The sequence below is a fragment of the Amblyomma maculatum genome, chromosome 4 (assembly GCF_055883805.1).
Source record: "Amblyomma maculatum isolate TAMU_Amacu chromosome 4, ASM5588380v1, whole genome shotgun sequence".
Taxonomy (NCBI): Eukaryota; Metazoa; Arthropoda; class Arachnida; order Ixodida; family Ixodidae; genus Amblyomma; species Amblyomma maculatum.
This window is the reverse complement of record NC_139347.1, coordinates 113,378,290-113,404,232: the sequence shown is the minus strand read 5'-3', so window position 1 is coordinate 113,404,232 and position 25,943 is coordinate 113,378,290. Positions and strand designations below refer to the sequence as shown.

At 45.5% G+C, this 25,943-nt stretch overlaps 1 protein-coding gene across 1 annotated transcript; it reads left to right on the top strand.

Annotated features, from left to right (window-relative positions):
• The first annotated feature begins 21,198 nt into the window (after positions 1-21,198).
• On the top strand, positions 21,199-24,884 carry LOC146191970 (uncharacterized). Its single transcript, XM_084600413.1, has 4 exons — positions 21,199-21,405; positions 23,346-23,705; positions 24,312-24,397; positions 24,869-24,884. Exons 1-4 carry the CDS (start codon positions 21,199-21,201, stop codon positions 24,882-24,884), a joined length of 669 nt encoding a protein of 222 aa, XP_084456539.1.
• Positions 24,885-25,943: the final 1,059 nt, after the last annotated feature.

Here is a 25,943-nt window from a genome sequence, read left to right as displayed (position 1 = left end):
AAATTGAGCTGGTCTTCGTCTGGGAGGCTGGGGAGGGGCAGGGAGGTGGGTGGGCCAGAAGAAAGTAGGTTTTTGCCAACCCTCATTCCTTCTCCTCCCCAGGTTTTTTTTTTCGGAAGCAAAAGCGTATTTAAACCCCTGCCAGTGATCGCGGTGCTCAGACAAAGACAAGTACATTTGCCTAAACGTTGGATCGACTTGCTGAGGCTATAGTGCTCTATACTGAGGCTGTCCTCTCTACCCTTCTTCAATGCTCTTTTATACCGTGTAGCCATCTTCTTCCTCTCGTTCTACCTTGCATGAAAAAATGTGTCACACAACTCTACAACACTTACGGGCAACCACAATGGTAAATATTGAGTAGCTTAAGATAAACCTTATATAGATGTGCACTAAAACATGCTAATAACTTATGGCGAAAAGGCAATGAATAGAAGTAGCCCGGCACCATAGTATTCACGATTTTACTTTTCTTCGGAATGCGAATACTTCGGAGTGGGAAAGCAATAGTAGCGTGCTAATGTGGCACTATAACTGTTGTGTACATTGTATGAATGTTTGATTCAGAGAGAGAGAGAGAGAGAATGTATTTAATGAAAGCCGAAGTCTATTAATGAAGCTAGTTGTCCTCTGTTCGTTCTCTTTTAGTAAAGATAACAGAATATATTGCCAGAAAGCAAAAGGAAAGCAGCGTTATGTGCGAATAAGGCAAAGTACAAATCCGACCGACGGCGGCTGCGTTTCAATGGAGTCGAAACGGAGAGGTGTGTGTGTGTGCTGTGCGATGTCAGTGAACGTTACAGATCTCCAGTTGGCCGAAATTACTCCGCAGCCCATCCCTACGCACTTTCTAGCTCTCTCTCCGCTTTCACTCCCACTTTCCTTCCTTCCTTTCTGGTGGGGTACAGGTCTCCACAAACAAGTGGGACCGATTCTGCGTCTTTCCTTTCCTTTGAAACAATTATTATTTTTTATTATTAGGAACAAATGTTCCAGGCATCAGCGGACCTATCTATTGTTCTCCTTATCCTGGGAAAAGCTGAAGTGCAGAGATTAGGTTGGGCGTTTCAAATTACTCCATGGCCCTCCACTACGGCTCCTCTTTCTCTCTTTCCACTTTCATTCCCACCTTCCTCCCTTCCCTTACGGAACGATTGAGGTGTCCACAGAAAACATGTGAGACAGTTACCGTGCCTTTCCCTTCCTATCAATCAATCAGTGGGGTGTTTAAAATACTACATAAACTTCCGATCTTGATATGAGTAGGATTTACTGGTAGACCCCAGCCAGCAGCCAGATGTGCCGTCAAGATTCGAAAGCTGATGTTGCAGGGCATGACGATTAGTATACGTACAGTGTTCTAGAATATTTTCTAGAACATTAGTATATTTTTTATTTTATTTACAATATACTGCAGGCCCTTTGGTGGGCCCTAGCAGGAGTGGCAACAGTAAAAAAAAAAAAAATTACACAGATAGAACACAATAATCATGGCAGCCAGGGGTAAACAATCGAACATTTTGTACAATAATCAAATGAAATACGTCAGTGATATGAGCAGTATAAGGGATTTTTTTTTTGTTATTTCAAACACAGAAATATTTAAAGCAGCAATACAATAACAGTTTAGTAAAGGTAGTCAGGGCTCAATTAGGTCAACCGAGTCGATGTTATTTGTTAGGTGAGGTGGCAGTCGGTTCCACTTTTTTATAGTACAAGGAAAAAAGGAATATTTAAAACCTTTTACTCTACAATTGTATGGAGTTAATTTATGTTCGCGACAATTTCTTGTCAGACGGGTTTCTTGTCAGCAAGAACATTGAGTCTTTGAATCTTTCTTCGTAATCAGAGTGTTGGGATGTTATGTTGCTTCATTAGTTCTTCGGTTAGTGAGTACATTGCACGATACTTCGAAAAAATAAAATGAACAGCTTTGCGTTGTATCATTTCGAGTGCGTGAATGTTGAGTATTGTGTGCGGGTCCCAAACAGTGGGGGCGCTGCGAGCAGTCGGGAAGGACGGCCGTGTGTTACATCGGCTCCGCCGAATTTATGCTCCTTTCCCGGACAAGGATTTCCAAAGCGCTTCAAAAGCAGCAGGACTTGTTCCCGGGCACTTCAGAACAACGAGGAGACCACCGTTTCTCAGGTGGGACCATTTTCAACGAGGATTTCAAGTTCAAGCGGATCGAGCGAGTAGCTAAGCCTAACAGATAGGCCTCGAGTCAGCTGCCCGCCGCGGCTCCGCGGGCAAACTCTGCCGCAAATCATGACAACCTTGACGGGGTACGACCCGGATGGAATGCGTATCGTCACCATTCCGCAGGCGAAAACGCCAGTTTTCGACAAAGTAACAGAAGCCAACATCCAACGCAAGATAGAAGAGTGGGAACGCGCATCAGCCCGTAACAACCGCTCGGCACGGCAGAAAGGACGAACGCCAGATGGCCACTTCACCGCCGCAGCTGATACGCCGCTGCAGGAGACGCCACGCACGCAAGTCAAGCGTTGGAAGCCTCCTCCGCAGCCGCGTCTCGACAAGCAAGATGCAGTCATCATAATCAAACCTAGAGGAACGCTGGATCTCAGCAAATTCAGGGGAAGCAACACTCTCGGAAGCTCCTTGCACATGGCAGCAGGCATTAATAACACATCAGCAGCGCTCAGCGTTTGGCCCATTTGGGAACAAAACATCATCGTCGTCGGCGTACGAGATGCCGAAATAATCAGAAAGATCCTCGCAATTCAAGAACTTAAACTAGGGGACACAGCACACGCAGTGTACTCCTACCTCCGGCCTTCTGACGACACATGTAAAGGAGTAATACAGGTGGACCCTAGGGTTTCCAACGAAGACATCACGGAAGCGCTTCGCTCCCCGGACGCACCAGTGGTGAGCGTGAGAAAACTAGGTTCCTCCAACAAAGCGGCCGTCACTTTCGAAGGAAGAAAGGTCCCTTTTCACGTCTTTTACTACGGAGAGGCGCTTCCCGTGCGCCTGTACAAGAAAACAACACCAGCCTGTTTGCTGTGCGGGAAACTTGGACACCGGGCGGATGTCTGCCCTTGCCCTGCGCAGTCACGATGTCCGCAGTGTGGCCAGGACGACATTCAAGAAGCCCATGACTGCCAACCCAAGTGCACAGTGTGCGAAGGCCCACATCCCATGGGGTCGAATCAATGCAAGTTCAAGTACCGAACATCACAACCAGCCAAATCCAAGACAGGTCAAGACAGTCACCAGTCCAGGGCCAAGTTTCGGGACCGGTCCAGCCGCAGAGGCACATCTAACAGCGGGGACCGACTGACCCAACGGGCCCAGTCCAACAGCAGCAACTCAGGACCACGCGGCTCCCGGTCATCAAGCAAAGGACGTGGCACTAGCGACAAGGCGTCGCACCCCACCGGCAGTCGTCCAGCTGAGAAAACAACAGGACCCCATTACAAGGACCAGCGCAACGACGGCAAGGTGAGCTGGGCAGATGTAGCTGCCTCCTCCCCCGAAGCGTTGGCTTACAAACAACTTAAAGCAGAGATCGAGAAACTAAAATCAGAAAATAGGAAATTAAAAGAGCAATTAGGCGTCGCAGCCAACCCGAAGAACACATTACCTCCATTGACACAACAGGCATGTCCGATGGAGGAGGACAAGGAAGAGGTACACCCTCCGTACCCACAGGAGCTAAATACTAGCACTATCGACAGGCAAACTGCACTAGAGACGCCACAGCAGGCGCCAATGCCGCAGGTACCACAACCGCAGGCAGCAGCACCGCAGGCACCCATGCCGCAATTTATTGAGAACACCGAAACACAGGACCGCATTACCCGCTTGGAAAACACAGTCCAAGATCTCATGGCCAATAAATTACAAATTATGATCGAGACGACAATCAAAAGCATGTTAGAATCAGTCATCAAGCCCATGATGGAAAAACTTGAACCAGTTCTAATCAGGATGCAAGCGCAGGAGATTAGAATTGACCGAAAAATTCAGGAATATTCGGATGTTTCTCACAACAAGGGCACAAAACTACAGGGCAAAATGGGAAATCGTCGCCTAGTCATCCCTGAACTTGATAAAGAACCTGAAGATCCACCACAGGATCCGACACACATTTCTAATCCTCAACATGGCGCCACAACCAAGACCTAAACTCACCATCCTACAATGGAACTGCAGGGGACTAAAGCGCAAGAGGGAAACATTACAACAATACATAGACTCTTATTCTCATGCGCCGCAAATAATAGCCCTGCAAGAAGTAAATATGGAGGCTAAGATCAGAGGATACTCAACACATCAAACAAACCCCTCGACATGTATTTTGGTCCACAAATCATGCACAGCAACCACTGTAGACCTTGACCTACACAGCGACATTGAATATACCTTCATAAAGTTGCTACCACAACACCGTAACAGCAAGGGCACCTATATACTCAATATATATAGTCGCCCCAAACAGCGCCGCGCAGCCTTTGACGCTATCTTTATCAAAGCAGTAAGAGAAGCTCACACAGCTCCCCTAGCTATAGTCGGCGACTTTAACGCTTCTAGCCCATTATGGGGATATCCAAAGGAAGACACTAAAGGCAGGAAACTAGCTTCCGCCATCGCTGACATGGCACTCACCTTACTTACTGACCCGCAGCATCCGACTCGAGTCGGTACCAGCATAACTCGGGATACCTCCCCCGACCTGACGCTCGTCCGCAACGCCCGCAACTATGAGTGGCTCAATACGGGAGAGACCTTAGGCAGCGATCACTACATGCTGCAGACCATCTTTGAAAGCAACAAGCACAGCAAACCTCGTGGGCAAGCCAGAATGACAGACTGGGAGAAATTCAGGAAGGATACTAAACTAGTTACATCGGAACAAATAACTAGTTACGAAGAGTGGGCGGCATCTATTCTCGACCTTAAAGAAAACCTCACAAAAACCCTTGCCACCACGGAGGACCACCCAGCTGTTGACAACCATCTTCTACACCTTTGGGAAGCTAGGCGTAGTCTCATAAAACGGTGGAAGAAACAAAGGCACAATCGAAAACTCAGAATTCGAATAGCGAAGCTAACTACTCAAGCAGACCAATACGCATGGGACCTCGCTCGCACCAATTGGCTAAAAAGGTGCGAATCCCTCAAAGGTCGCCTAGACAGCAAGACTACGTGGAACCTTCTCCGATGCCTAATTGATCCACCGAAATCGAAGAGTGAACAACGTAGAAATTTGCATCGAGCCTTACACAACTTTCAAGGCACGGATGATGAACTCATGGATGAACTCACGCGTCGCTATATCTGCACTTCGAGAGACGCAGAACCCTCAAATCCAGAATACCGGGGGGAACCGAACGAAGACCTAGATAAAGACTTCACTTTAGAAGAAATCATAGCAGCACTAGCAGATATGCGCCGAGGTACAGCCCCGGGACAAGACAAAATTACGGTCGGACTTCTAACCAACCTCGGCACGGAGGCACTGCAGCAACTTACGGATTACGTTAACGAATGCTGGCGCATCGGCACCATTCCACAGGCATGGAAAACAGCCAATGTACACTTTATCCCCAAACCCGGCAAGAAAATCAGCATTGAAAACCTACGCCCCATATCCCTCACGTCGTGCGCAGGCAAACTCATGGAAAAGGCAGTCCACGCACGTCTCTCCAACTATCTAGAGAACAACGAGCTACTGCCACACACGATGTTTGGATTCAGAGCACATCTGTCCACCCATGATGTGCTTCTGCAACTCAAACGCGAAGTCATTGATCCAGCACGCAGAAACAGTGACCGAGCACTTCTATCCCTCGACCTCAAAGGAGCGTTTGACAATGTCAAACATTCCACAATCCTCCAAAATCTCCAGACCACTAACTGTGGCCAGCGAGTCTACTCATACATCTATGATTTCCTTAAAGACAGAACAGTCAACATCAGCATCGGCACTAAACAAACAACGCAAGTGAAGATGGGCACGAGAGGCACTCCGCAAGGGGCAGTATTATCCCCACTTCTGTTCAATATTGCACTCCGCAATCTTCCACCTCTTCTAAATCAGATACAGGGCATACGACACGCCCTGTACGCTGACGATATAACCATCTGGACAACTAGGGGTAGTATGGGAATGATGGAAGAACAACTACAAACAGCGGCAACAACAGTTCAGAATTATGCACGAGCGTGTGGACTAACCTGCTCTCCCGAAAAATGTGAACTCCTAGTCTTCCGCCAGCACAAAAATCAGGCCACGATCGACATCCACGTTGACAACTCACCCATAAAGGAAGTTCAGACCGTTAAGATACTGGGTCTATGCATCAATAACAAGGGCAACAACCACCTCGCCATCCAGAAACTCCGCCTCGTGAGCGAGCAAGTCGGCAGGATGATCGCCAGAATAACGACGCGGAAATCAGGGATGCGCGAAGAAGATACTCTCCGACTGGTGCAGGCCTTCGTCGTAAGCCGCATCGTCTATGCGGCACCCTACCTTCGTCTCAAGAAGTTTGACATCAAGAACCTCGACGTCATAATCAGAACAGCCTACAAGAAGGCCCTGGGCCTCCCTCTTACGACATCGACGGACCGGCTTTTACGACTGGGCGTCCACAACACGGTAGACGAGCTGATTGAGGCACACCTCACGGCGCAGGTGGTACGACTCTCCACGACTCTGACTGGCCGACAAGTCTTGAACGATTTGAACATCAATTGCCCCGAACAGCTAGACCCTAAAAGCGACATCCCAGCCTCATGGAGAGGACAATTCAAGGGAACTCCATTACCGAGGAATATGCACCCCGACTTTCACCAGCCAAGAAGACAAGCACGAGCGGAAGCTATAAAAAGGCACTACGGCGGGCGCGAGGGCGTGTTCTATGTCGATGCTGCGGGTCCTGAACAGGGAATGGCGGCCGTTGCGGTAGTACACCAAGATAAAACAGTGGATGGACTAATATTACACAGCCATGACACACTGGCTGCGGAGGAAGTGGCAATTGCCCTAGCTGCGACACACACTACCTCAGAATACATTCTTACAGATTCACAGACAGCATATCGCAATTACCTCAGGGGCAGGATTGCACCGCTAGCAGCTAAAATCCTGCAAGATAGTTACACCCGTGGCTACCAACCCATGAATAAACACTTAGTATGGGTACCAGGTCACCAGGGCATCCCAGGGAACGAGAGCGCACACGCCTCAGCCCGAGCATTTCTCCCCCGGGCACCCAATACGGATCTCGTGGAACCTCCTATCCCATTGCTAACTTACACCGAAATACTTCAGCACTTAAGATTATCTCGCCGGGTCTACCCTCCACCGGCAAAGACACTAGACAAAGGGGAGGAGATACACCTCCGCAAGCTACAGACCAACACTTTTAACAATCCACGCAGACTACACGCAATAGATCCAGAGTCATTTGACTCACAATGCAAATTCTGCGGGGAGAAGGCGGACCTATACCATATGGTGTGGGCATGCCAGCGAAATCAGACTGTCACTATTAATAACCAGCCAACGCAGGAGGGGTGGGAGGCAGCTCTGACCAGCTCGGACGCAAGGGTTCAAAAAGAACTCATCGGAAGAGCGCGGACAGCAGCCTACGCCAATGGGGTTCCGGACTGAGGACTCCAACCGCCGCTACAACCTCCTAATCATTTTCATTAAAATATTTTTACCACCACCACCCAAACAGTGGAGGCTTATTCAAGCTTGGGACATCAGGCGGAGCTTGCTTTAGTTTGTGCCGTAAAAGGGAAAGCTTTTTAAATGAGGATGTGCATATGTTAGAAACATGTCGGGCCCAATTAAGTTCATTATTTTTGGTGACTCCACCGTATTTGTATTCGCTGACTTCAGTTAAAGGATGAGACGGAAGATTGTACTGGAATGAATGCGTGATTCGCTTATTTGTTATTTTCATGAAGACCGTTTTATCACTGTCAAGTTTCATATCCCACTCACTGCACCATTGAATTTTATTAAGGCTAGAGTTAAGGAGTAATTGGTCACTAAGATTGTTAAAGGGCCACTGTCCAGGGAAGGACCTTTTAGGCGAAGGAGCCCAGTGTTTCAATCAGGTACCGGTGATAGTCTGTGCAAAATTCTACAGTGACATGCGCGCCGCAAAGCAACGAAAATACAAATGAAAGCTCTCTCATGCTCTCCTTCGGGAAGTCAGCTTCCCCGTTTCCTGCGCTGGCCCGTCGAGCCACAGTAATGACGTACTTCACGCGAACGACGTCCATTGATCCGTCTCGCTGTCTGAGGGTGAAGGGTGGGTGTCTACCGCTCGCTGCGCGCTTTTCCCTCGCCACGGCCCGACTGAATCCAGAGGCGCGCACTCCCTCGCCCATTTGCTTTTTCTTTCGCGCAGGCGGAGTGCCAAGCCCCACCTCCCGCCAAACGCGGAGGAGGAAGGGGAATTTGTCTTGCGGAGGCTAGACGACCGGGTAGGAGAGTGAAAAACCTTTGCGAGGGCACGGAAGGAGAGAAACATGACAGAATCGGGTGATTGGGGTGGCTGTAACTGCGTTATTAGCTACTCTTTTCAAAAACATATTGCTGCGTTGCGTTCTGGGGGCGAAGTCTCACAGTAGCCGGGGAAGAAAATATTTCCGACCGAAAGGTGGACAGTGGGCCTTTAATCTTGATCAAGAACGCAATCGTCTGCAAAGAGACGAATTTGAATCGGGCCAGGTTTTGCATTGATAATATTGTGACATATATGCCCTGCATCGCTGGACGTTAAAGAAGATAACGATCAGAAACAGTGACACAGAAGACGACAAAGTGGTAGCAACGTTTAGTGCTAGAAGAAGGTTAACGCTGTTGTGATTCTGTGCTTTGTGTGCTGCGTCAACCTGGACTAACCTTCGTGCACTAACCTTGCCGCGTATCAATATCATTAATATAAATGAGAAACAACAGCGGCCCGATTACGCTACCTTGTGGTACTCGTGATGTTACTGGAAGTGGTTTAGAGAAATGATCACCTATGAAAAAAACTTGAGTTCATTTAGTCAGGTATGAAGGCACCCAGCTCGTTATGAAGTTTGGAAGACCAATCAGATGAAGATTGTTAATTAACTTAAGGTGTGAAACTAGATCAAATGCTTTACTGAAATCCAAAAATATAGCATCAACCTGGCCTGATTTATTCAAAACACTTGCAAAGTTATGGATAACCGAGGTAAGCTGTGTTACAGCAGAAAAACCCTTCCTAAATCCGTGCTGATAAGAAGACAAGATATTATTTTCAGTTAGAAATGTAGTAATTTCATTGGGGATAGACTGTTCAACTAATTTGCAGAAACCTGAAGCAAAGAAAATTGGGCGATAATTAGATACTATTACTGCCTCTCCCTTTTTAAACACCAGCACAACGCGTGCTGTTTTCCAGTCAGAAGGAAGGTTAGCAGATGATATTGAGGCATTTAAAAGTATAACCAAAAATATAGAAATGGCTTCATCATAGCGATGAAGAAAGCTGTTAGGTATTCTGCCAGGTCCTGGTGATGTTTTGAGATTTAACAACATAGCAACCACACCAGAAGGCGATACAATGTCTGGGACAACCAAGCATGCATGATCATATGTAGAATGCTGAGAAGATACACTATGAAAAATGGGAAATAAATTTCTCTGCAGTGATTCTTTTTTCGACGAGGACCACTCCGTCATGCATTATTTGATCAACTGGTTTTTTTCTTTTTGCATAAAGATTTGCAGAATTTATTTGGTGCAGTTCGAATAAGATTCGGCAAGCTATGCTTGAAATAGTACTCTTTGGATTCCCTAACGGCTTTATTGAGTTCTGATTGCTTACCTTGTATAATGCTACGGAAGGTGCTCCCTCGTTTTACAGCTTGATTTTTCTAGTTAAGTGCAAGATTTCTCGAGTAATCCAGGGCAATTTGTTGAGAGTTTTCTTAATTTTATTTGGAACAAATGTGTCAAGGCAGTACTTGCACATGTCTTTGAATTTACTCCACAAATCAGTAAGGTTAGTTCCAAGAAAGCTACCATTTTAAAGTTTAGGTAATCTAGCACATTTGTATCCTGGACGCGATAGAAATCTTTTACAGAAATGAGTTTTGGAGGAGATAAGCAGGAAATTTTATGTAAGGGACAGGAAAATGAAACCATGTTGTGATCCGAAATGCCATGTTCAAGAGGGACAGAATACTGATCAAGTGACCTACTTGCAAAAATGGGGTCAAGGACAGAGTGACAGGTTCCCTGGACACGAGTGGGCTCTTTTACCACTTGTTGCATGTCATGTGAACATAATATCACACTAATGCCCACACTGCGCTTCCAAGCTTGGATCGAGAAAGATGCAATTCCAGTTTTCTGGCAGGTTGAAGTCACCCACCAGAAGCATCTTGTCATGACGAAAATTATTCATATGGTCAGCCAAATCTTTTATAAACTGCGGCGAAGAATCAGGCGTGCGAAAGACAGCAAACAATATCAAAGCCCTAACAAAGAAGTTTCGAGGAAACGCTTTCGTGGCTATCAATTTGCTCGACAGGAAAAGCTTTGATAGTGTTTTGAACCAAAACTGCCACACCCCCACCCCTTGAGGATTTGTCTCAGCTAAATTCCTGATATGAGGGCGGAAACATGTCGGCGTCATCTATATCTTTGCGTATCCATGTATCGGTGAAAACGACTATATGAGGATCATAACCTAAAATGATAGCTTCCAACTGGTCACTTTTATTTGAGAAAAGATACTGTGGGCATTTCTGTTTAACAATTTAAATTTCTTCATATTGGGTGGCGGAAGTCACTGCGTCTCTGTTGGCCTTTTCTGACTATCAGGTAGTCTGACTCTGCAATTTTTATTGTCGTTCCAATTGTAGAACACCCTATCAACTTTCGTAGTTATTGGTTTATTAATGTAACTTTTCTTTTTGGTCTTTTCAAGCTTGGCGCTGTCCCACAGCAGTTTTCGAATCCTAATCGTGTTCTTCGAGTAATCATGTTGGATGGATACTTTCGAACCTCTAAGTTTACGAGCTTTTTTCAGGATTTCTTGTTTTTTGTTATAATCTTGAAAAAATACTATTACTGGCCTCTGTTCGCCGGAGTTTCCAAGACTGCAGATTCTACTAACGGAGGTTCACACGACGCCCAGTTTCTTTGAGAAGATCTCAGTGCAAATTTTTTCTTTCAGAACAGAGTCAGTTTCGTCAGCTTCATCTTCTCTTACACCAAAACAATTAAATTTAGTCGCCTGCTTCTGTCTTTGAGGTCACTAACTTTAGCTTGAAGCCAAGATACTATTTGCTGGAATGCTTCTATTGTTTCATTTGATCTTGTTTCCAATTCAACAAATTCTGAGCGGTAGTCAGTTACCAGCGCTTCCATAATAGTCTGCTGAATTCGAAGAGCCGTTACGTTTTCTGTAAGTTTATTTTGTCCTCCTAATAATTGCTTGAGCAGGTCCCGATTACTGGGTTCAGCCATGGGGGTCCGGGATTTGTTTCCACATCGCCACAAACGACAAGCTTACACATCATATGTAATGCATATGCATCGTTTTGGGCATGGCAGAACCAAAATACAAAGGCAATCACTTCTAATATTACTGTAAGAAGCACAAACCTGGAAAAAGCAGAAGGAAGGCGCATGAGGCCACATGCCGTTGCCTGGTCCGCGGTCCGCCGTGCCCACTGAATACGAAGCCTTGCGGAGAGCCTTTTAAAGCTTTGCAGGTTGAGGCAACGTGGCCCCAAGGTGGCGCTAACTCTGGGTGCAGTGCAGCTCTGTCATTCCTGATGTCACTGAGTGGACGAAGTCGGTGAAGCGGGATCGGTGATGCGGCGTTTTCCTGCTTGCACGTGCCGATAGACGACGCAGTTTGAGAGTTTGAAGCTCCGGTCAGACCAAGCAGCAATGCCTGGAAAAAACGGAAGGAAGGCGCATGAGGCCACATGCCGGTGCCTGGTCCTTCGTGCCCACTTCTAAGGAACGTTAAGGGTAGCGTGTCCAGTAGAAGCGAAGAGTCAAGAGAACGTAGCAGGACGCGGGTGGTTATAGGTATATTGAACGATTTCCCAACGAGCGAGACTATGTTAAATGATTAACAGCGCAACAATCGACAGAAGAAAAAAGGCAGTACCATAACGTGCAAGATTCTAATGCGAAGTGTAGTAGTGCAGTCTAGTGTACAAGATATTGCGTAAAAAGGCATCAGTTTATGGCCATGTGGGGAAGATATTTAAGGGAAGGTATGCACATGGTCACTTCTAAAAAAGGAAAGGAGGATTATCAATTTTCTAACCATTGTAACAAAATGGGAAACTTTGGCTATACAAACTATCTCGTACTTTCCAAAAATGCGAGAAACCACGGGGCAAGTCGCTTGCATATAGATTGATGCCACCCAAGATAAAATATGCTTTTTGGGATGTATCTTAAGGTACTCATATACCGCGGCTGAGGCTCCAGGAGGTAATCAGTCCTTGTCTCAAGTTCTAAAGCTGAGAAGCGAACCGCTGTAGTGGCAGCAACGTTTGTTTTACTTGTGGAAGAACGCAAGCCCCCGTAAAATATTGCGTTGTAGTCACTGATCATGTAACGGGTCCGGCAATGACGCCTTATTATTTTTGAAACATCTGCAGTAGAACCTCAACAGACAAAGCTGTGCTGCTTGTTATCCGTTTCATTATTTAGGTGAGGCGCACAACTCACCAAATGAGAGTTTCTTAATTTCAGGCATTCAAGCTGTTGCAAAGAAAATCATTATGCCAGGCTTGGAACACTACGAGTCGCCTGCTTCTCTATCATGCTTTAGACCTATTTGCTGATAAACATACTGCTGCTTGAGTAAATATTATTGTCGCCCGAAGAAAAACAGAATTGGTATTTTGCTTTGACAACTGAACAAAAGCGAGATGACATTTTTTTCTTATCAAGCTTATCTTCTTAGCATGCAGAGTTTAATCTGTGAATAAACGTAAACAGTAGACGCGCTCCGTGAACAGGAAAGGGGGAGAATGTGCAGCGTATAAAAAAGAGAGAGCATGGATGTGCTTCGTGAACTCAAGCATTTTGGATTGAAGTATAACTTAATCGTTCAGAATTATGGGAAGAATAAAAAGAACTTGCAATTACTCAGCAAGTGTATAACATTCTCTGAAAGATCATAACAAACCTGTTTCTGAAATTTATGATATAGGAAATGAACATAGCATAAAGAGCTTAAACATAACGTAGCTCTTAAATAACGTAGCTGTAGTGAAGCAGATATGAGTGAACCAGGCCAGGAAGCATGCCTGTAGTGAAAAACGGGTTAGCAGACTAGAGGAAGCTATTTTCTAGCATGCATGGAACAGTCGCCGCCTCAAAAATGTATTGTCTCCACGTCCGTAAAATGGCGTGGGCAACATCCACTTCGAGCCACGTGGTACTTACGAGCACTCAAGTCCAGGTAAAAATTCATAATGTTTTCTTCTCTTGATATTATCAGTGCTCAAGTAAATACGAAAATGCCCCTAATAGTATATTAGGAAAACAGAAAGGTGCCAAAGGCATACGCACATAAGTGAAGACGTTGACTCCAATTCCCAAGTGGAGGCTGCGCAGAATAACTTTAAGGAAGTTTATAGCGCAGTTATTGCGAATAACGATGGTATAAATAGTCAGTAGCAAGACAAGTTCTGAATAATGAAAATACTATGATGCCTTGTACCTTCAGCGTAGTGCATTTTTATGCGTGATGTGATGTTTTTTTAATCAGAACAGCGCATGTAATACTGGCAAAGCATACAGGAATATCCGGCTGCATAAATACTCGCCCAGATGATGGTAATATTTTTGATGCTATACTGGCAACAAGAAAGTCTCTAGGGCTTTGCTCAAAGGCGGTGTTAACGACAATGTTGTACTAAGGGGTATCAGGGTATAATAACATAGTAAAAGCGTTTTGGGTTGTGGAATTCTAAAGAAAAAATTAGTAGCGACACATCTCAAGATGTTTTCAAAACATTGTGCAAGATGACCACAATAGAGTCATAACTCAATTTAAAGAAACCACATTTAACGAAAGTGTCGACTTAACGAATATATTCCAATCTCCCGTGAGCCCACATGGTTCAATGCTTTGAATAACTCGAAATAACAAAAACAATTTTTTCACTATTTGACTTGATTTAACGAACTTTTGTTGGAAAAGGAAGATATCTATTACAGCGAGCCAACGGTAACACCATGGAGAAATTTCATCCGGCGTTTGCTAAACTGTGCGGCGCAAAACGAGAGGTTTATTGATCTGAATTCAGGATATTTTGAAAACCGTGAAAAGCCTGCCCGTCAACCCAGTATCGGCATGCGGTGCCGCCGCTGACACTGGGTCATGTTTTGGATGCCCTTGATCTGCTGTGACAGACTGCCGGAGGAACACACGGGAAAACCGTGCAGGGCTTGCTTACAAAAAAGGAAAGAAGTTTGGAGTCCCTTGGCACCATTCTTGCCGGCACAAATTTTCGTTTCGACGCACACTTCTTTTCATATCCACTATCTATCTGTGTCGATCGTCTACGCAGGGCACAATTTCAATGTAGCAGCATAACATAGTGGGCAGCGGCTACAACTATATTTCGGAAGACTAACAGTACAACTTCCCTGGTTCTTCGTATAAGCAGCGCGTGGCGTCCTTTCAGAATGCAGTGTCATTTTCACCAAACTTGCGCTTCGCAAATATGATTCCGGGTACTTCTTGGACGGTGCTACACAGTATAATAATCAATTTTATCAAATTAAGTGACCGAGGAATGTCTCCCTTTAACGAAATTATACGCGGTTGCCTTCAACTTCGTCAAATCTAACTTTAACTGTACAACGGGACAGAAAATCACGATCAGTGAGATGTTATATATCAGGTATCCGAGCATGACTGATGCTGGCATTATGAAGAGGAGGAAAACAAATGACAAATGTAAAAGTGTCAGCTGACAATACGCGAAAACAAAAGCAGCTCAGACTACAAGATTGTGCTGTGTATACTGTGGAATACCCAAGCTAAAATTAATATATATCTTCAGGAAGCATTATTTGAGAAAAAAAGTGCCATTTTCAACAAGGCTTTGTTAAAAGTCATCATAATCATCATCATCAGAACCAGCAGCAATAGCCAGACTATACCCACTGCAGGGTAAAGGCCTCTTTCATATTGCTCTATTTAACCCGATCCTATGCTTGCTGCATCCACTTGACACCAGCCAACCCTTTAACCTAATCCACCCAGCTAACTTTCTTCCGCCCCTTGCTATATTTTCCTTCTTTTGGAGCCCAATGTTTCACCCTAAGTGACTATCTGTCTTCCTCTCTTCACGCTGCATGCCGTGCCTATGCCCATTTCTTTTTTATTTTCACAGGAATGTCATTAAACCAAGTTATTTCTTTGCCCCACTCCGCATGCTTCCTAAAATCTGGAAGAGCAATATGTATCCCATCAGTCATCACTGCAAAGCAAAAAGTTTATGCTAACATGACTAGACCTCAAGAATGGGCGATCAAAAATGAATGTCAATAGCTTGTGTTATTACTCTGACCCTCTTTACACGTTTCCTATCTCTTAATTTTACACCTACCATTTTTCGTTCCATAGCCCTCAGCATTGTGCTTAACTTGGGTAGGACAGTTTTCGTTAGCCTACACATTTCTGCCCCATAAGTCAGTACAGGTAAGTTTCAACTGTTGTTTACTTTCCTTTGACGGATAATGGTAAGCTGCTAGTCATAACCTGCGAGTACTTGGCAAACGCGTTCCATCCCAAAATCTTATTCTTCTAGTTATTTCCCTTACATGGTCCAGACCTGCGGTTATTACCTGTCTTAAGTAGACATATTTGCTACTACTTCCAGTACTGCACTAATAATTATAAACTCCTGTCCTTTCCCGAGGCTGTTGAACATTGCCTTATTCTTCTGCATATTCATTTTCAGGCGTACCGTTCTGCTTTTCCTGTTTCGGTCATCCATGATTCTTCGCACTTCAGCTCCTAAGTTATTTCGCAAGGCGATGTCATCAGTGAATCGCATATTTCTGAGGTGTGCTGCATCAACACTTATCCCTAACTGCTTCCATTCCAAGTCAATACTTCGCGTTGCAAGCTGTGAATGTTGCTGGGGCTGAAACGTGGAGGCTAAAGAAGAAGATTCTGCTTAAGTTGAAGACTACGCAGAGGGCTATGAAACAAAAATGGTATGCATAACGTTCAGAGAAATAGAAGTGCGGAGAGTGGATTAGAGAAATAGCTCGAGTTAATGATATTATAGTGGAAACCAAAGGGAAAAAATGGGCATGGGCATGGTATGTAGTGAGTAGAGAGGACAACCGATGGTCGTTTAAGGTCACAAATTGGATTCTAAGGGAAATGCAACGCAGCAGGAGGAGGCAGAAGGTTAGGTGGGAGGATTAGTTAAAGTTTGCAGGGGACACGTGGATGGAAATAACCCACGGCCGGGTTAGTTGGAGTAATAGAGGAGTGGCCTTTGCCCTGTAGTGTGTTTCATTCAGTTGATAATCATGATCAATGTTACTGGGGAGATTGTGTCTCCTTGCTTACAATGTTTCTTTATGGGAAGTTTGTTACTTTCTTTATGCAGAATAATAGCTGCTGAGCAGCCACTACAGATATCTTCCAGTACTTTCACAAGTGGCTCGTCTATACCCTGATTGTAAAAGTAGAGAAAACAATTCTTAACTATTGACTAAGAAGCTTGAATTTACAATTAAGAACTGCTTTCAAAAACCCTACTATGTAAAAAGGAGCTAAGCTGTCTGCAGTGCGTCGTATTCAACTATGCTAAGTATCCTTATGAAGATAGACGAGTTATTTTAGGTTGACAGCTTGAAGAAAGCTGCGAATCATATGACTCTGTGGGCTAGATGCCGAGCTGCTTGTTTCACGAAGATTCAAAACGCTAGGTTATTTGTTTTTTCAGATCAGGGGAGGTTCTAAAGTCACCACACCGGTATGGAAAACATTACGACAAAACTGTTAGGGCACAATAAAGCCTGAGTAGCATCGTGAGAGCGATGCTTAAAATGGCTGAAATTGGTTGAGTTATCGCAATAGCATAGGAAATTATCAACATTAGCTTGTAAGAAGTGCGCAGCAAGACAAAAAATTGAGCCTTCGGGCATTCAAATATTTTGTATGAGGAACCACACAAATACTCAGCTGTCTTATAAAAAATGCACAATAGTCACAACATTTATTTAAAATATTGTTACTTAGCTGTATTCGCTGTTCGTGATGCAGGCATCACGGGCTCTACCGGTGCTCTACCGCTCTGTCCAGCAGTACACTGCCGCATGTGAACTGAGTCAGCGTCGGAAGAAGCCCACAATTTTGCCTTCAGGTCGTATGCAGCCGATACCCATACCAACTGACCCATTTTCCCGTATAGGCGTTGACCTCCTTGGCCCCTTTCCGGTTTCCACCTCGGGGAACAAATGGATCGCCGTCGCCACCGATTACGCTACTCGGTACGCTATTACCCGAGCCATCCCGACCAGCTGCGCCACAGACGTCGCTGACTTCCTTCTAGAAAACGTAATTCTTCATCATGGTGCTCCTCGTGAACTACTAACTGACCGTGGCCGCTGTTTCCTGTCGCGAGTGGTGGACGAAATTCTCCGTTCGTGCTCCGTCCGCCACAAATTCACCACCGCATATCATCCCCAGACCAACGGCCTCACGAAACGTCTAAACCGTACCCTCACAGACATGCTGGCTATGTATGTGTCTGACGACCATCGAGATTGGGACATTCATCTCCCCTTTGTCACATTCGTCTACAATTCATCTGTCCATTCTACCGCTGGATACTCCCCATTTTATTTATTATTTGGCCGACACCCGTTACTACCCTTCGACACCTCTCTACCCGCGGCAGACGCCACCAGTACTTACACCAGTGGTGCCGTCACCCGCGCTCATGATGCCCGCCGGATAGCTCATGCCAGGCTCTCTGCATCCCAAGACTCCCAAAAGATCCGGTACGACAGCCGCCACCGTGATGTCCACTACACTCCTGGATCTCTCGTTTTGCTGTGGCTCCCGTGCCGTCGAGTGGGCTTGTGTAAAAAACTTTTGCCCCGTTACACCACCCCTTACCGTGTTTTGCGCCCCGTGACCGACGTCACCTACGAAGTTGAATCTGTGGTTCCGAAGTCCCCGTCCACAGCTCCAACCTCCGAAATAGTGCATGTGTCCCGTCTAAAGCCCTATTATCAACGTTCCATTTCGCTAACATAGACCGCACCGGGACTGTGCTTTTCCCGCGGGGGGTAGTGTTACTTAGCTGTATTCGCTGTTAGTGATGAGGATGAAGTGCAACAGACGCCGAGAAGACGACGACGCTGAGTGTTGTGAAATCGGTGCCCTCATCAACGTTAGTTGTGCGGACAGCTTTGGGACTGTATATCTTCCACGTAACAATATGCCACACATATTGTGTTTCTTGTTGAATATTTTCTTTTTCTTTTTTCTTGTCTGATACAGTGTGACCTCAGTAAAAACGGAAAAGGATGCGAAGATGGGTGCGAGTGCAGACCGCTGGCGTCTACAGAAAATGGGGGCATGTGCCGTCCCAAAAGTGCCTCCGGGTCCTAAGAGAATTACAGCTTTGCCGATTTCCTAATCTCGCCCATTAGGATCGCAAGCTTAAAACAATAATCTGCTAAAGGAGAAGCTGATCGGTAAATAAAAGATTATTTTTGGTCGTCGTTTCAGCTTTGAATGTAATAAATGTTTCGCACTTTTTGTAAGCCCGTTTTGACAGTGGGCTTGGATGTCGCATTCGGCGAAGAATAAAACCACCTAGAGCTAGGGCTAGGTCAAGGTAGGCGCTTGCAGGTCCTGGCTGGAACAGCTGGAACTCGCGTCTCGTGCCGGTGCGCTGGCGCCAGGTCATCTTCTTCTTTGCACTTTGTACAAATGTTTCCGCGGTACAAAAAACGCGAAGTCTGGGAGAAACGAACAAGCAGGAGGCTAAGAGACAATACACCTCATGCATTACACCCCATAAGCACGGACAATCGTAAACGTTAGGAGACACAATAAGGTTCGGTAAAACATGAACTAAATCAACTTGCAAAAATGCAATACTGTCGAATGGGAAGCGTCACGGAAAAACATTAAACTCGAAAATCTCTGCCGGACATACAGGTGGACTAGACCAAGATCACAGGCGCTTATAGGCCGGAAAAGGTTATCGCGTCTCATTGATTCAACAGATGAATCCCACACAAAAGTAGCGAACACTCGGTGGAAACACTGGATAAAGCGTTTTGCGTAGTGAATTATTTGCATTACGTAATAAATTTTAGTGACCAGAAACAGATTGCAGGTGGTCGCCCTGCCAAAAATAGAGACCATGAGGGATGAAAGTCTGAGCGTAGCGCTGAAGAGTCGGCTCATGGTCTTCAAGTAAGGTGCACTTTCTTTCACGCAATCAAAGCCACTCCAAGGCACTTTGGTAGCCTAGATGTCTATGCCACATCGAGATATTTAGCAGGTATCGATCCCCACATTATAAATTAGAGACCGCAACTCCTAGATTGGTTGATTCGGGCACCTGACAGTGGATCGAAGTCCTCCGTCAAACAAATAAGCTCAAATGTACTTGGATTGTCAGCGCAGAAAAATGCGAGATAATCTGCGTAAGCTAAAAAATTCAGTTCATAACCCATATAATACGAAAACCACAATCAGCTCTGCTGTTTAAGACACATACAAAAAAGTGGCTCCAAGTATAGAGCGAACACGAGCGGGGACAGTGGGCATCATCGCTCAACAGAGGACTCGATGGGGACAGGTTGTGATAGACAGCCATTTACAATCAATTATGCGGAACTCTGTAGCAAGGCGTATCCCAGTAGAAACAATTGAACCAAGATTGGCACGATACAAGAGAGAAAAAAAGGAATGAATGAGACACACCATAAAACGTCTTTGCTAGGTCAATTTGCAGCAGCGCCAACTGGTCGTCAGCGTCACTCCAGCATTGCAAAACGGTACGCGCCAAATGTAGAATAGACTGTACTGACAGGCCTCTCAAGCCACATGTTTGATGAGGTCCAATCAATGTAGACATTGCAATCTGTAGTTGATTTGAGAGGATTTTAGCTGAAATCTTATAATCAACATTTGAACGCGGGAGAGGCCTGTGGCCTTCCACAAATCGGAGTTATTCTTTATCATCACGTTCTTGTATTAACCCAAGATGCCTTTTGGTAAAAGACTGCGGCACAAACCTGATATCAATAGTAGTATAAAAAATGTGATGTAGGGCAGGGGATAGAGCAAATTTGAATGCTTTGTAAAATTCACCTTTTAGACCATCAGGTGCCGGAATATTTGAATGCGGGGAAAGGTCAATTGCGTCTTCCACTTCAGTTAAGTTAATGGAGAACCTATCGCCTCACATTCATACTAGAAAGCAGCTTAATCATAGAAACAAGGCGCTCTACATGAACGTCATCAGCAATATTTGTGATGGCAGCAAAAAGAAAGGTGCAGTGATTTGCAAAATCGGTTACTGTTGCATGAGAATTAGTGAGCAAGGCACCCCTAGAACAGAATTCAGAGACGCCAGCCGCATGACGACGATCATTAAGCAATGCCTGTCTAGTTGGCTCGCCAGTCTGCTAAGCACAATTGCTGCGGTACCGCAGACGAGGCACCAGAAAGCGCTCTATATCGAACCTTTTATGGCGGCATTTTACAACAGCAATTTCCTGAGTGTATAAGACAAGAGCCTCAGATCCAATCTCTTCCAAATTACGAAGGCACTGCAGTAGCCGTTTTTCTTCACCGTATTTGAAGTAAGACCTGACTGAACCAATCTCCAAAGCTATGTCCCGAACTGGTTTCTTAAACAGCTCCCAAGCTGCATGTAGTGTTTGTAATCGGCATCTAGCCGAATGTTACCACTCTGTTGGCCACTATGACATAAAAACATGGCGGCCTAACTAACAGGCTCGCTTCATCAGTTTCTCGCCCAATCTAATCAATCGGACCCCATCACAGTCTCCGCGAACACTAAGATGGTGTCAGAAGTGCTCTTTTATCTCATGTGAGTACCCCTACATCAAGAGTCAGTCCGTCCAATCACCCAAATAGCAACAACCGGCTACCGGCAATCGTAGCCATGGCACATGTGCTCCCTGCCTTCCCAAGTTTTGACCTGCGCGCTACCGACAACAACAATATTGGTCACGAATGGACGAAGTGGATAGAAAGGTTCGCAACCTTTCTTTCAGCTTGTGATATCTCGGCAGATGCACGTAAAAAAGCGCTCCTCCTGCACTACGTCGGTAAAGACGTCTACGACATATATCGCTCGCTCCCCGAGAGTGCTGCGGGACGGCTACATCATCATCATCATCATCATCATCATCATCATCATCATAATCATCATCATCATCCTCATCAGCCTGACTATACCCACTGCAGGGCGAAGGCCTCTCCCATATTTCTCCACTTAACGCGGTTCTGTGCTAGCTGCATCCATATGACCCCTGCGAACTTCTTAACCTCATCTGCCCATCTAACTTTCTGCCGCCCCCTGCTACGCTTTCCTTCCCTTGGAGTCCAGTTTGTTACCCTAAGCGACGATTGGTTATCCTCTCTTCGCCCTACATCTCCTGCCCATGCCCATTTCTTCTTCTTAATTTCCACTAGAATGTCGGTAACTTGAGTTATTTCTGTGACCCACTCTGCACGCTTCCTATCACTTAATGTTACCCCTACCATTTTCGTTCCATAGCCCCCTGGGTTGTCCTCAACTTAAGTAGAACTCTCTTGGTTAGCCTCCAAGTTTCAGCCCCATAGGTGAGTACAGGTAAGATGCAACTGTTATATACTTTCCTCTTTAGCGATACTGGTAAACTGCTAGTCATAATCTGTGAGTGCTTGCCAAATGCGCTCCATCTCAATGTTATTCTTCTTGTTATTTCATTTTCATGGTCCGGGTCTACGGTTACTACCTGTCCTAAGTAGACATATTCGCCTACTACTTCCAGTACTTCGCTACCTAATGTAAACCGCTGTTCCTTCCCGAGGCTGTTGAATATTACCTTAGTCTTCTGCATATTGATTTTTAAGCCTACCTTTCTACTTTGCCTGTCTAGGTCACCAATAATTATTTGCAGTTCATCGCCCGAGTTGCTTAGCAAGGCAATTTCATCAGCAAATCGCAGATTATTGAGGTATTCTCCATCTACCCTTATCCCTAACTGCTCCCATTCTAAGTCTCTGAATACTTCCTCTAAGCAAGCTGTGAATAATACTGGGGAGATTGTGTCTTCTTGCCTAACACCTTTCTTTATGGAAATTTTGTTACTTTCTTTATGCAGAACTATGGTTGCTGTGCAGCCACTATATATATCTTCCAGCACTTTCACGTATGGCTCGTCTACCCCCTGATTTCGCAATGCCTGCATCACCGTCGAGGTTTCAACTAAGTCAAATGCTTTTTCGTAATCAATGAATGCTGTGTATAAGGGCTAGTTATATTCCAAGCATTTCTCTATCACCTGATTGATGGTATGCATATGTTCGATTGTAGAGTACCGTTTGCGGAAACCTGCTTGATCCTTTGCTTGATTGCAGTGTAAGGTTGTCCTGATTCTATTAGCGATTACCTTAGTAAATACCTTATACGTAACAGACAGTAAGCTTATTGGTCTGTAATTTTTAAGGTCCTTAGAGTCCTCTTTCTTATGAATGAGGATAATGTTTGCATTCTTCCATGGTTCCGGTACCACGGAAAACACCAGACACTTCGTATACAGGGTGGCCAGTTTTTCTAACACAATATCCCCCCGTCCTTCAGCAAATCGGTAACTGATCCTCTCCAGCTTATTACCCCCTTTTCATAGTTTCTAATGCTTTCTTGACCTCATCCTCAGTCACTGGTGGAACGTCTGATAGTTTTTCCCTAACGCCAGTCTCATTACGGTCCGGAATACTTTGGCTACTGTAGAGATCTGTATAGAACTCCTCGGCTATTTTGACTATCTTCTCCATATTCGTGATGACGTTGCGCGCCTTGTCCCTTATCGCATACATTTGGTTTTTGCCTATGCCCGAATTCTTCTTTACTGCTTTAAGGCTTCCCCCGTTCTTTACAGCATGCTCAATTGTCTCCATGTTGTACTTCCTTATATCGGCCACCTTGCGCTTATTGATTAGCTTTGATATCGCGGCCAATTCAATCTGGTCTGTTGGATTGGAAGCTTTCATACTGTGGCTTTCGTTCTCTGACGGCTACAAGTACGACCAGAGTACATCGAGTACACGCAGAGTACATCGATGCCAGAATACGATGCCACTCGAGCGAAACTGAATGCCTATTTGGCGCCGCGAGTGAACTCAACATTTGCTATCTATAAATTTCGTCAAGCTGAGCAGAACGTTGGTGAGTCACTGGACGCCTTCTACGCGCGCCTCTGGCAGCTTTCTCGCCACTGTAACTTCGAAAACGTCGACTCTGAAGTCAAGAACCAAATCATTCTCGCCACAACGTCGTCTCGCATCCGAAAGTATGCCATGCTTCATTCCTTCACGTTACCGGACTTACTTAAGCAAGGAAGAATCCTCGAGGATGTCGAACGGGATGTGTCCGAAATCAAGCACGTCGATAACAATGCGGCGGTGTGTGCAGTACACCCAAGAAATGAACGACAGATGCCACGGCAAGCCTACACACCGCAGCTACCTCGTGTCTCGTCAGCAGATTGTCGCAACTGGGGCGGCAAGTGGCCTCACCAAGGTGGTCGATCCAGTTGTGCTGCATGGAGCAAGACTTGCAAGGCATGTAACAAGGTTGGTCATTTTGCACGATTCTGTCGCTCAACCAAGAGAACAATACACGCAGTGGACTGTGACAATGACTCAGACACACAGTTAGCCTGCAGTAAGAAGAGTTCAAGTACTAGAGAGCCTGCAGCCACCTGTGACACCAGTTCAAGCAGCGACGAGTACGTTTTTGTTGCCATGACTTCCCCTCAAGCAAGTTCATCTCCGAAGGCTATTGTCACTGTCAACAATCTTCCAGTCACTTTCGTAATCGACACGAGTGCTACAGTGTAAATTGTTGGCGAAAATGACTTAGAGCTGTCCCCTAAATGTGAATCTACTAGAAACATTCATCAGAGTGTTCCCATACAAATTAACGTCTCCACTTGAACATTTGGGCAAAGTCTGTTACAATGAGATACAAAGATAAGTGCATTGAAGAAGACATTTTTGTCATTCCAGGAAACTGTGCTCTTAAGCTTCACAGGAGCAACCAACCTGGGGCTTGTCCAGATCACGTACCAAGTTTCTGACAATCCGGGTGACAAGTCAGTCATTCCCCAAGCAAAGCAAGAACCACTTGCCATCACTGAACCACCCAATGGTCCCTGGAGGGAAGTTTCGGTTGTCTTTTGTGGTCCGTTCCCAGATGAAAAGTACGCTATGGTGGTAACAGATGACTTCTCGCGATACCCAGTAGTACAAGTTACACATTCCACAAGTGCGAACAATGTGCTCCCCTTGCTGCGACGAGTGTTTTGCCAGTTCGGAATCCCTGCACAGGTAAAAACTGACAATGGACCACCATTTCAAGGCAGAGTTTGCTGCACTCTCGAAAGAGTTAGGATTTCGACACCATTGGATCACACCATTGTGGCCTCAAGCTAATGGTGAAGCTAAGCGGTTCATGAGAACATTGAAAAAGCAAGTTCACACAAGTCAGCTTGAGAATACAGATTGGAAACTAGAGCTTGACACTTTCCTGATGTCATACAAATCTTCCAAACACCTTACAACAGGAAGATCACCATTTGAACTGCTGTTTGGCAGACCAATGAGGAATCTTCTGCCGTGCTACTCTGAAGCTCCTTCGCACAATGAAGACTTAATAAGCTTGAAAGCAACCGCGCTCGAGAACAAGGCATACAACAAACATCATGCTGACGCACGAAGACATACTCCATCACATCGCTTCTCTATCGGTCAACGAGTCCTGTGCAAGCAAGAGAGACGCGACAAGTTCACTCCATACTATGATCCAGACCCTTATATCATTGTAAGCAATAATGGACCACAAATCAAGGAATCGAGAGGAAAAAGAGTAATAACGTGCAACTCAAGTTTTTTTCAAGGATCTCTCTGGCCTCAAACAAGCATCAGCCACAACACCACTCGACCGCGATGACATCATATATCCGCCACCTGTAGTGAACCAGCCTGCACCTCCTATATTGCACCTGCCTACACCATCTGCATTGCACCAGAGTTCTCCAACAAAGCACTATCCACAGAGCAACAGAAAACTTCCACGTCATCTGTCTGACTTTGAGACCTGACTTTGTGACTGTTTGCCAGTGAGAGACCTTTCAACAGTGGTCTGTGACAGTATGTGCACATCCATTTAACTTTCCCCAAGGAGGGTAGTGTAATGTTTGTAATCGGCATCTAGCCGATTGTCATCACTCTGCTGGCCACTAGGGAATACAAACATGGCGGCTTAACTAACAGGCTCGCTTCATCAATGTCACGCCCAATCTAATCAGTCGGACCCCATCACAGTCTAAGGGAACACTAAGCTGCAGATGATGGTAGATTCAAGGTGAAACAAGAATCCAAAGCTGTCCTCGCGCGCTGTGCAATGTCTTCCTCCTTTAAGAGCGAAGCATCAAACTTCCACAGGGCGCACTGCGGCTGAAACTTGGGACGGGAACTTTAGCCAATCAGTACGGTGACCATGGAATGGTCAAAGAAAGAAATCGGCCTGCCATCGCATTGAAAGCGCCGTTTAGGAAGTTCTGCGATGCGATAAAATCTGATTGTGAAGCTCCTCTAATATATATGAATGTGGATGACAGTCCAATATCAATTATACCT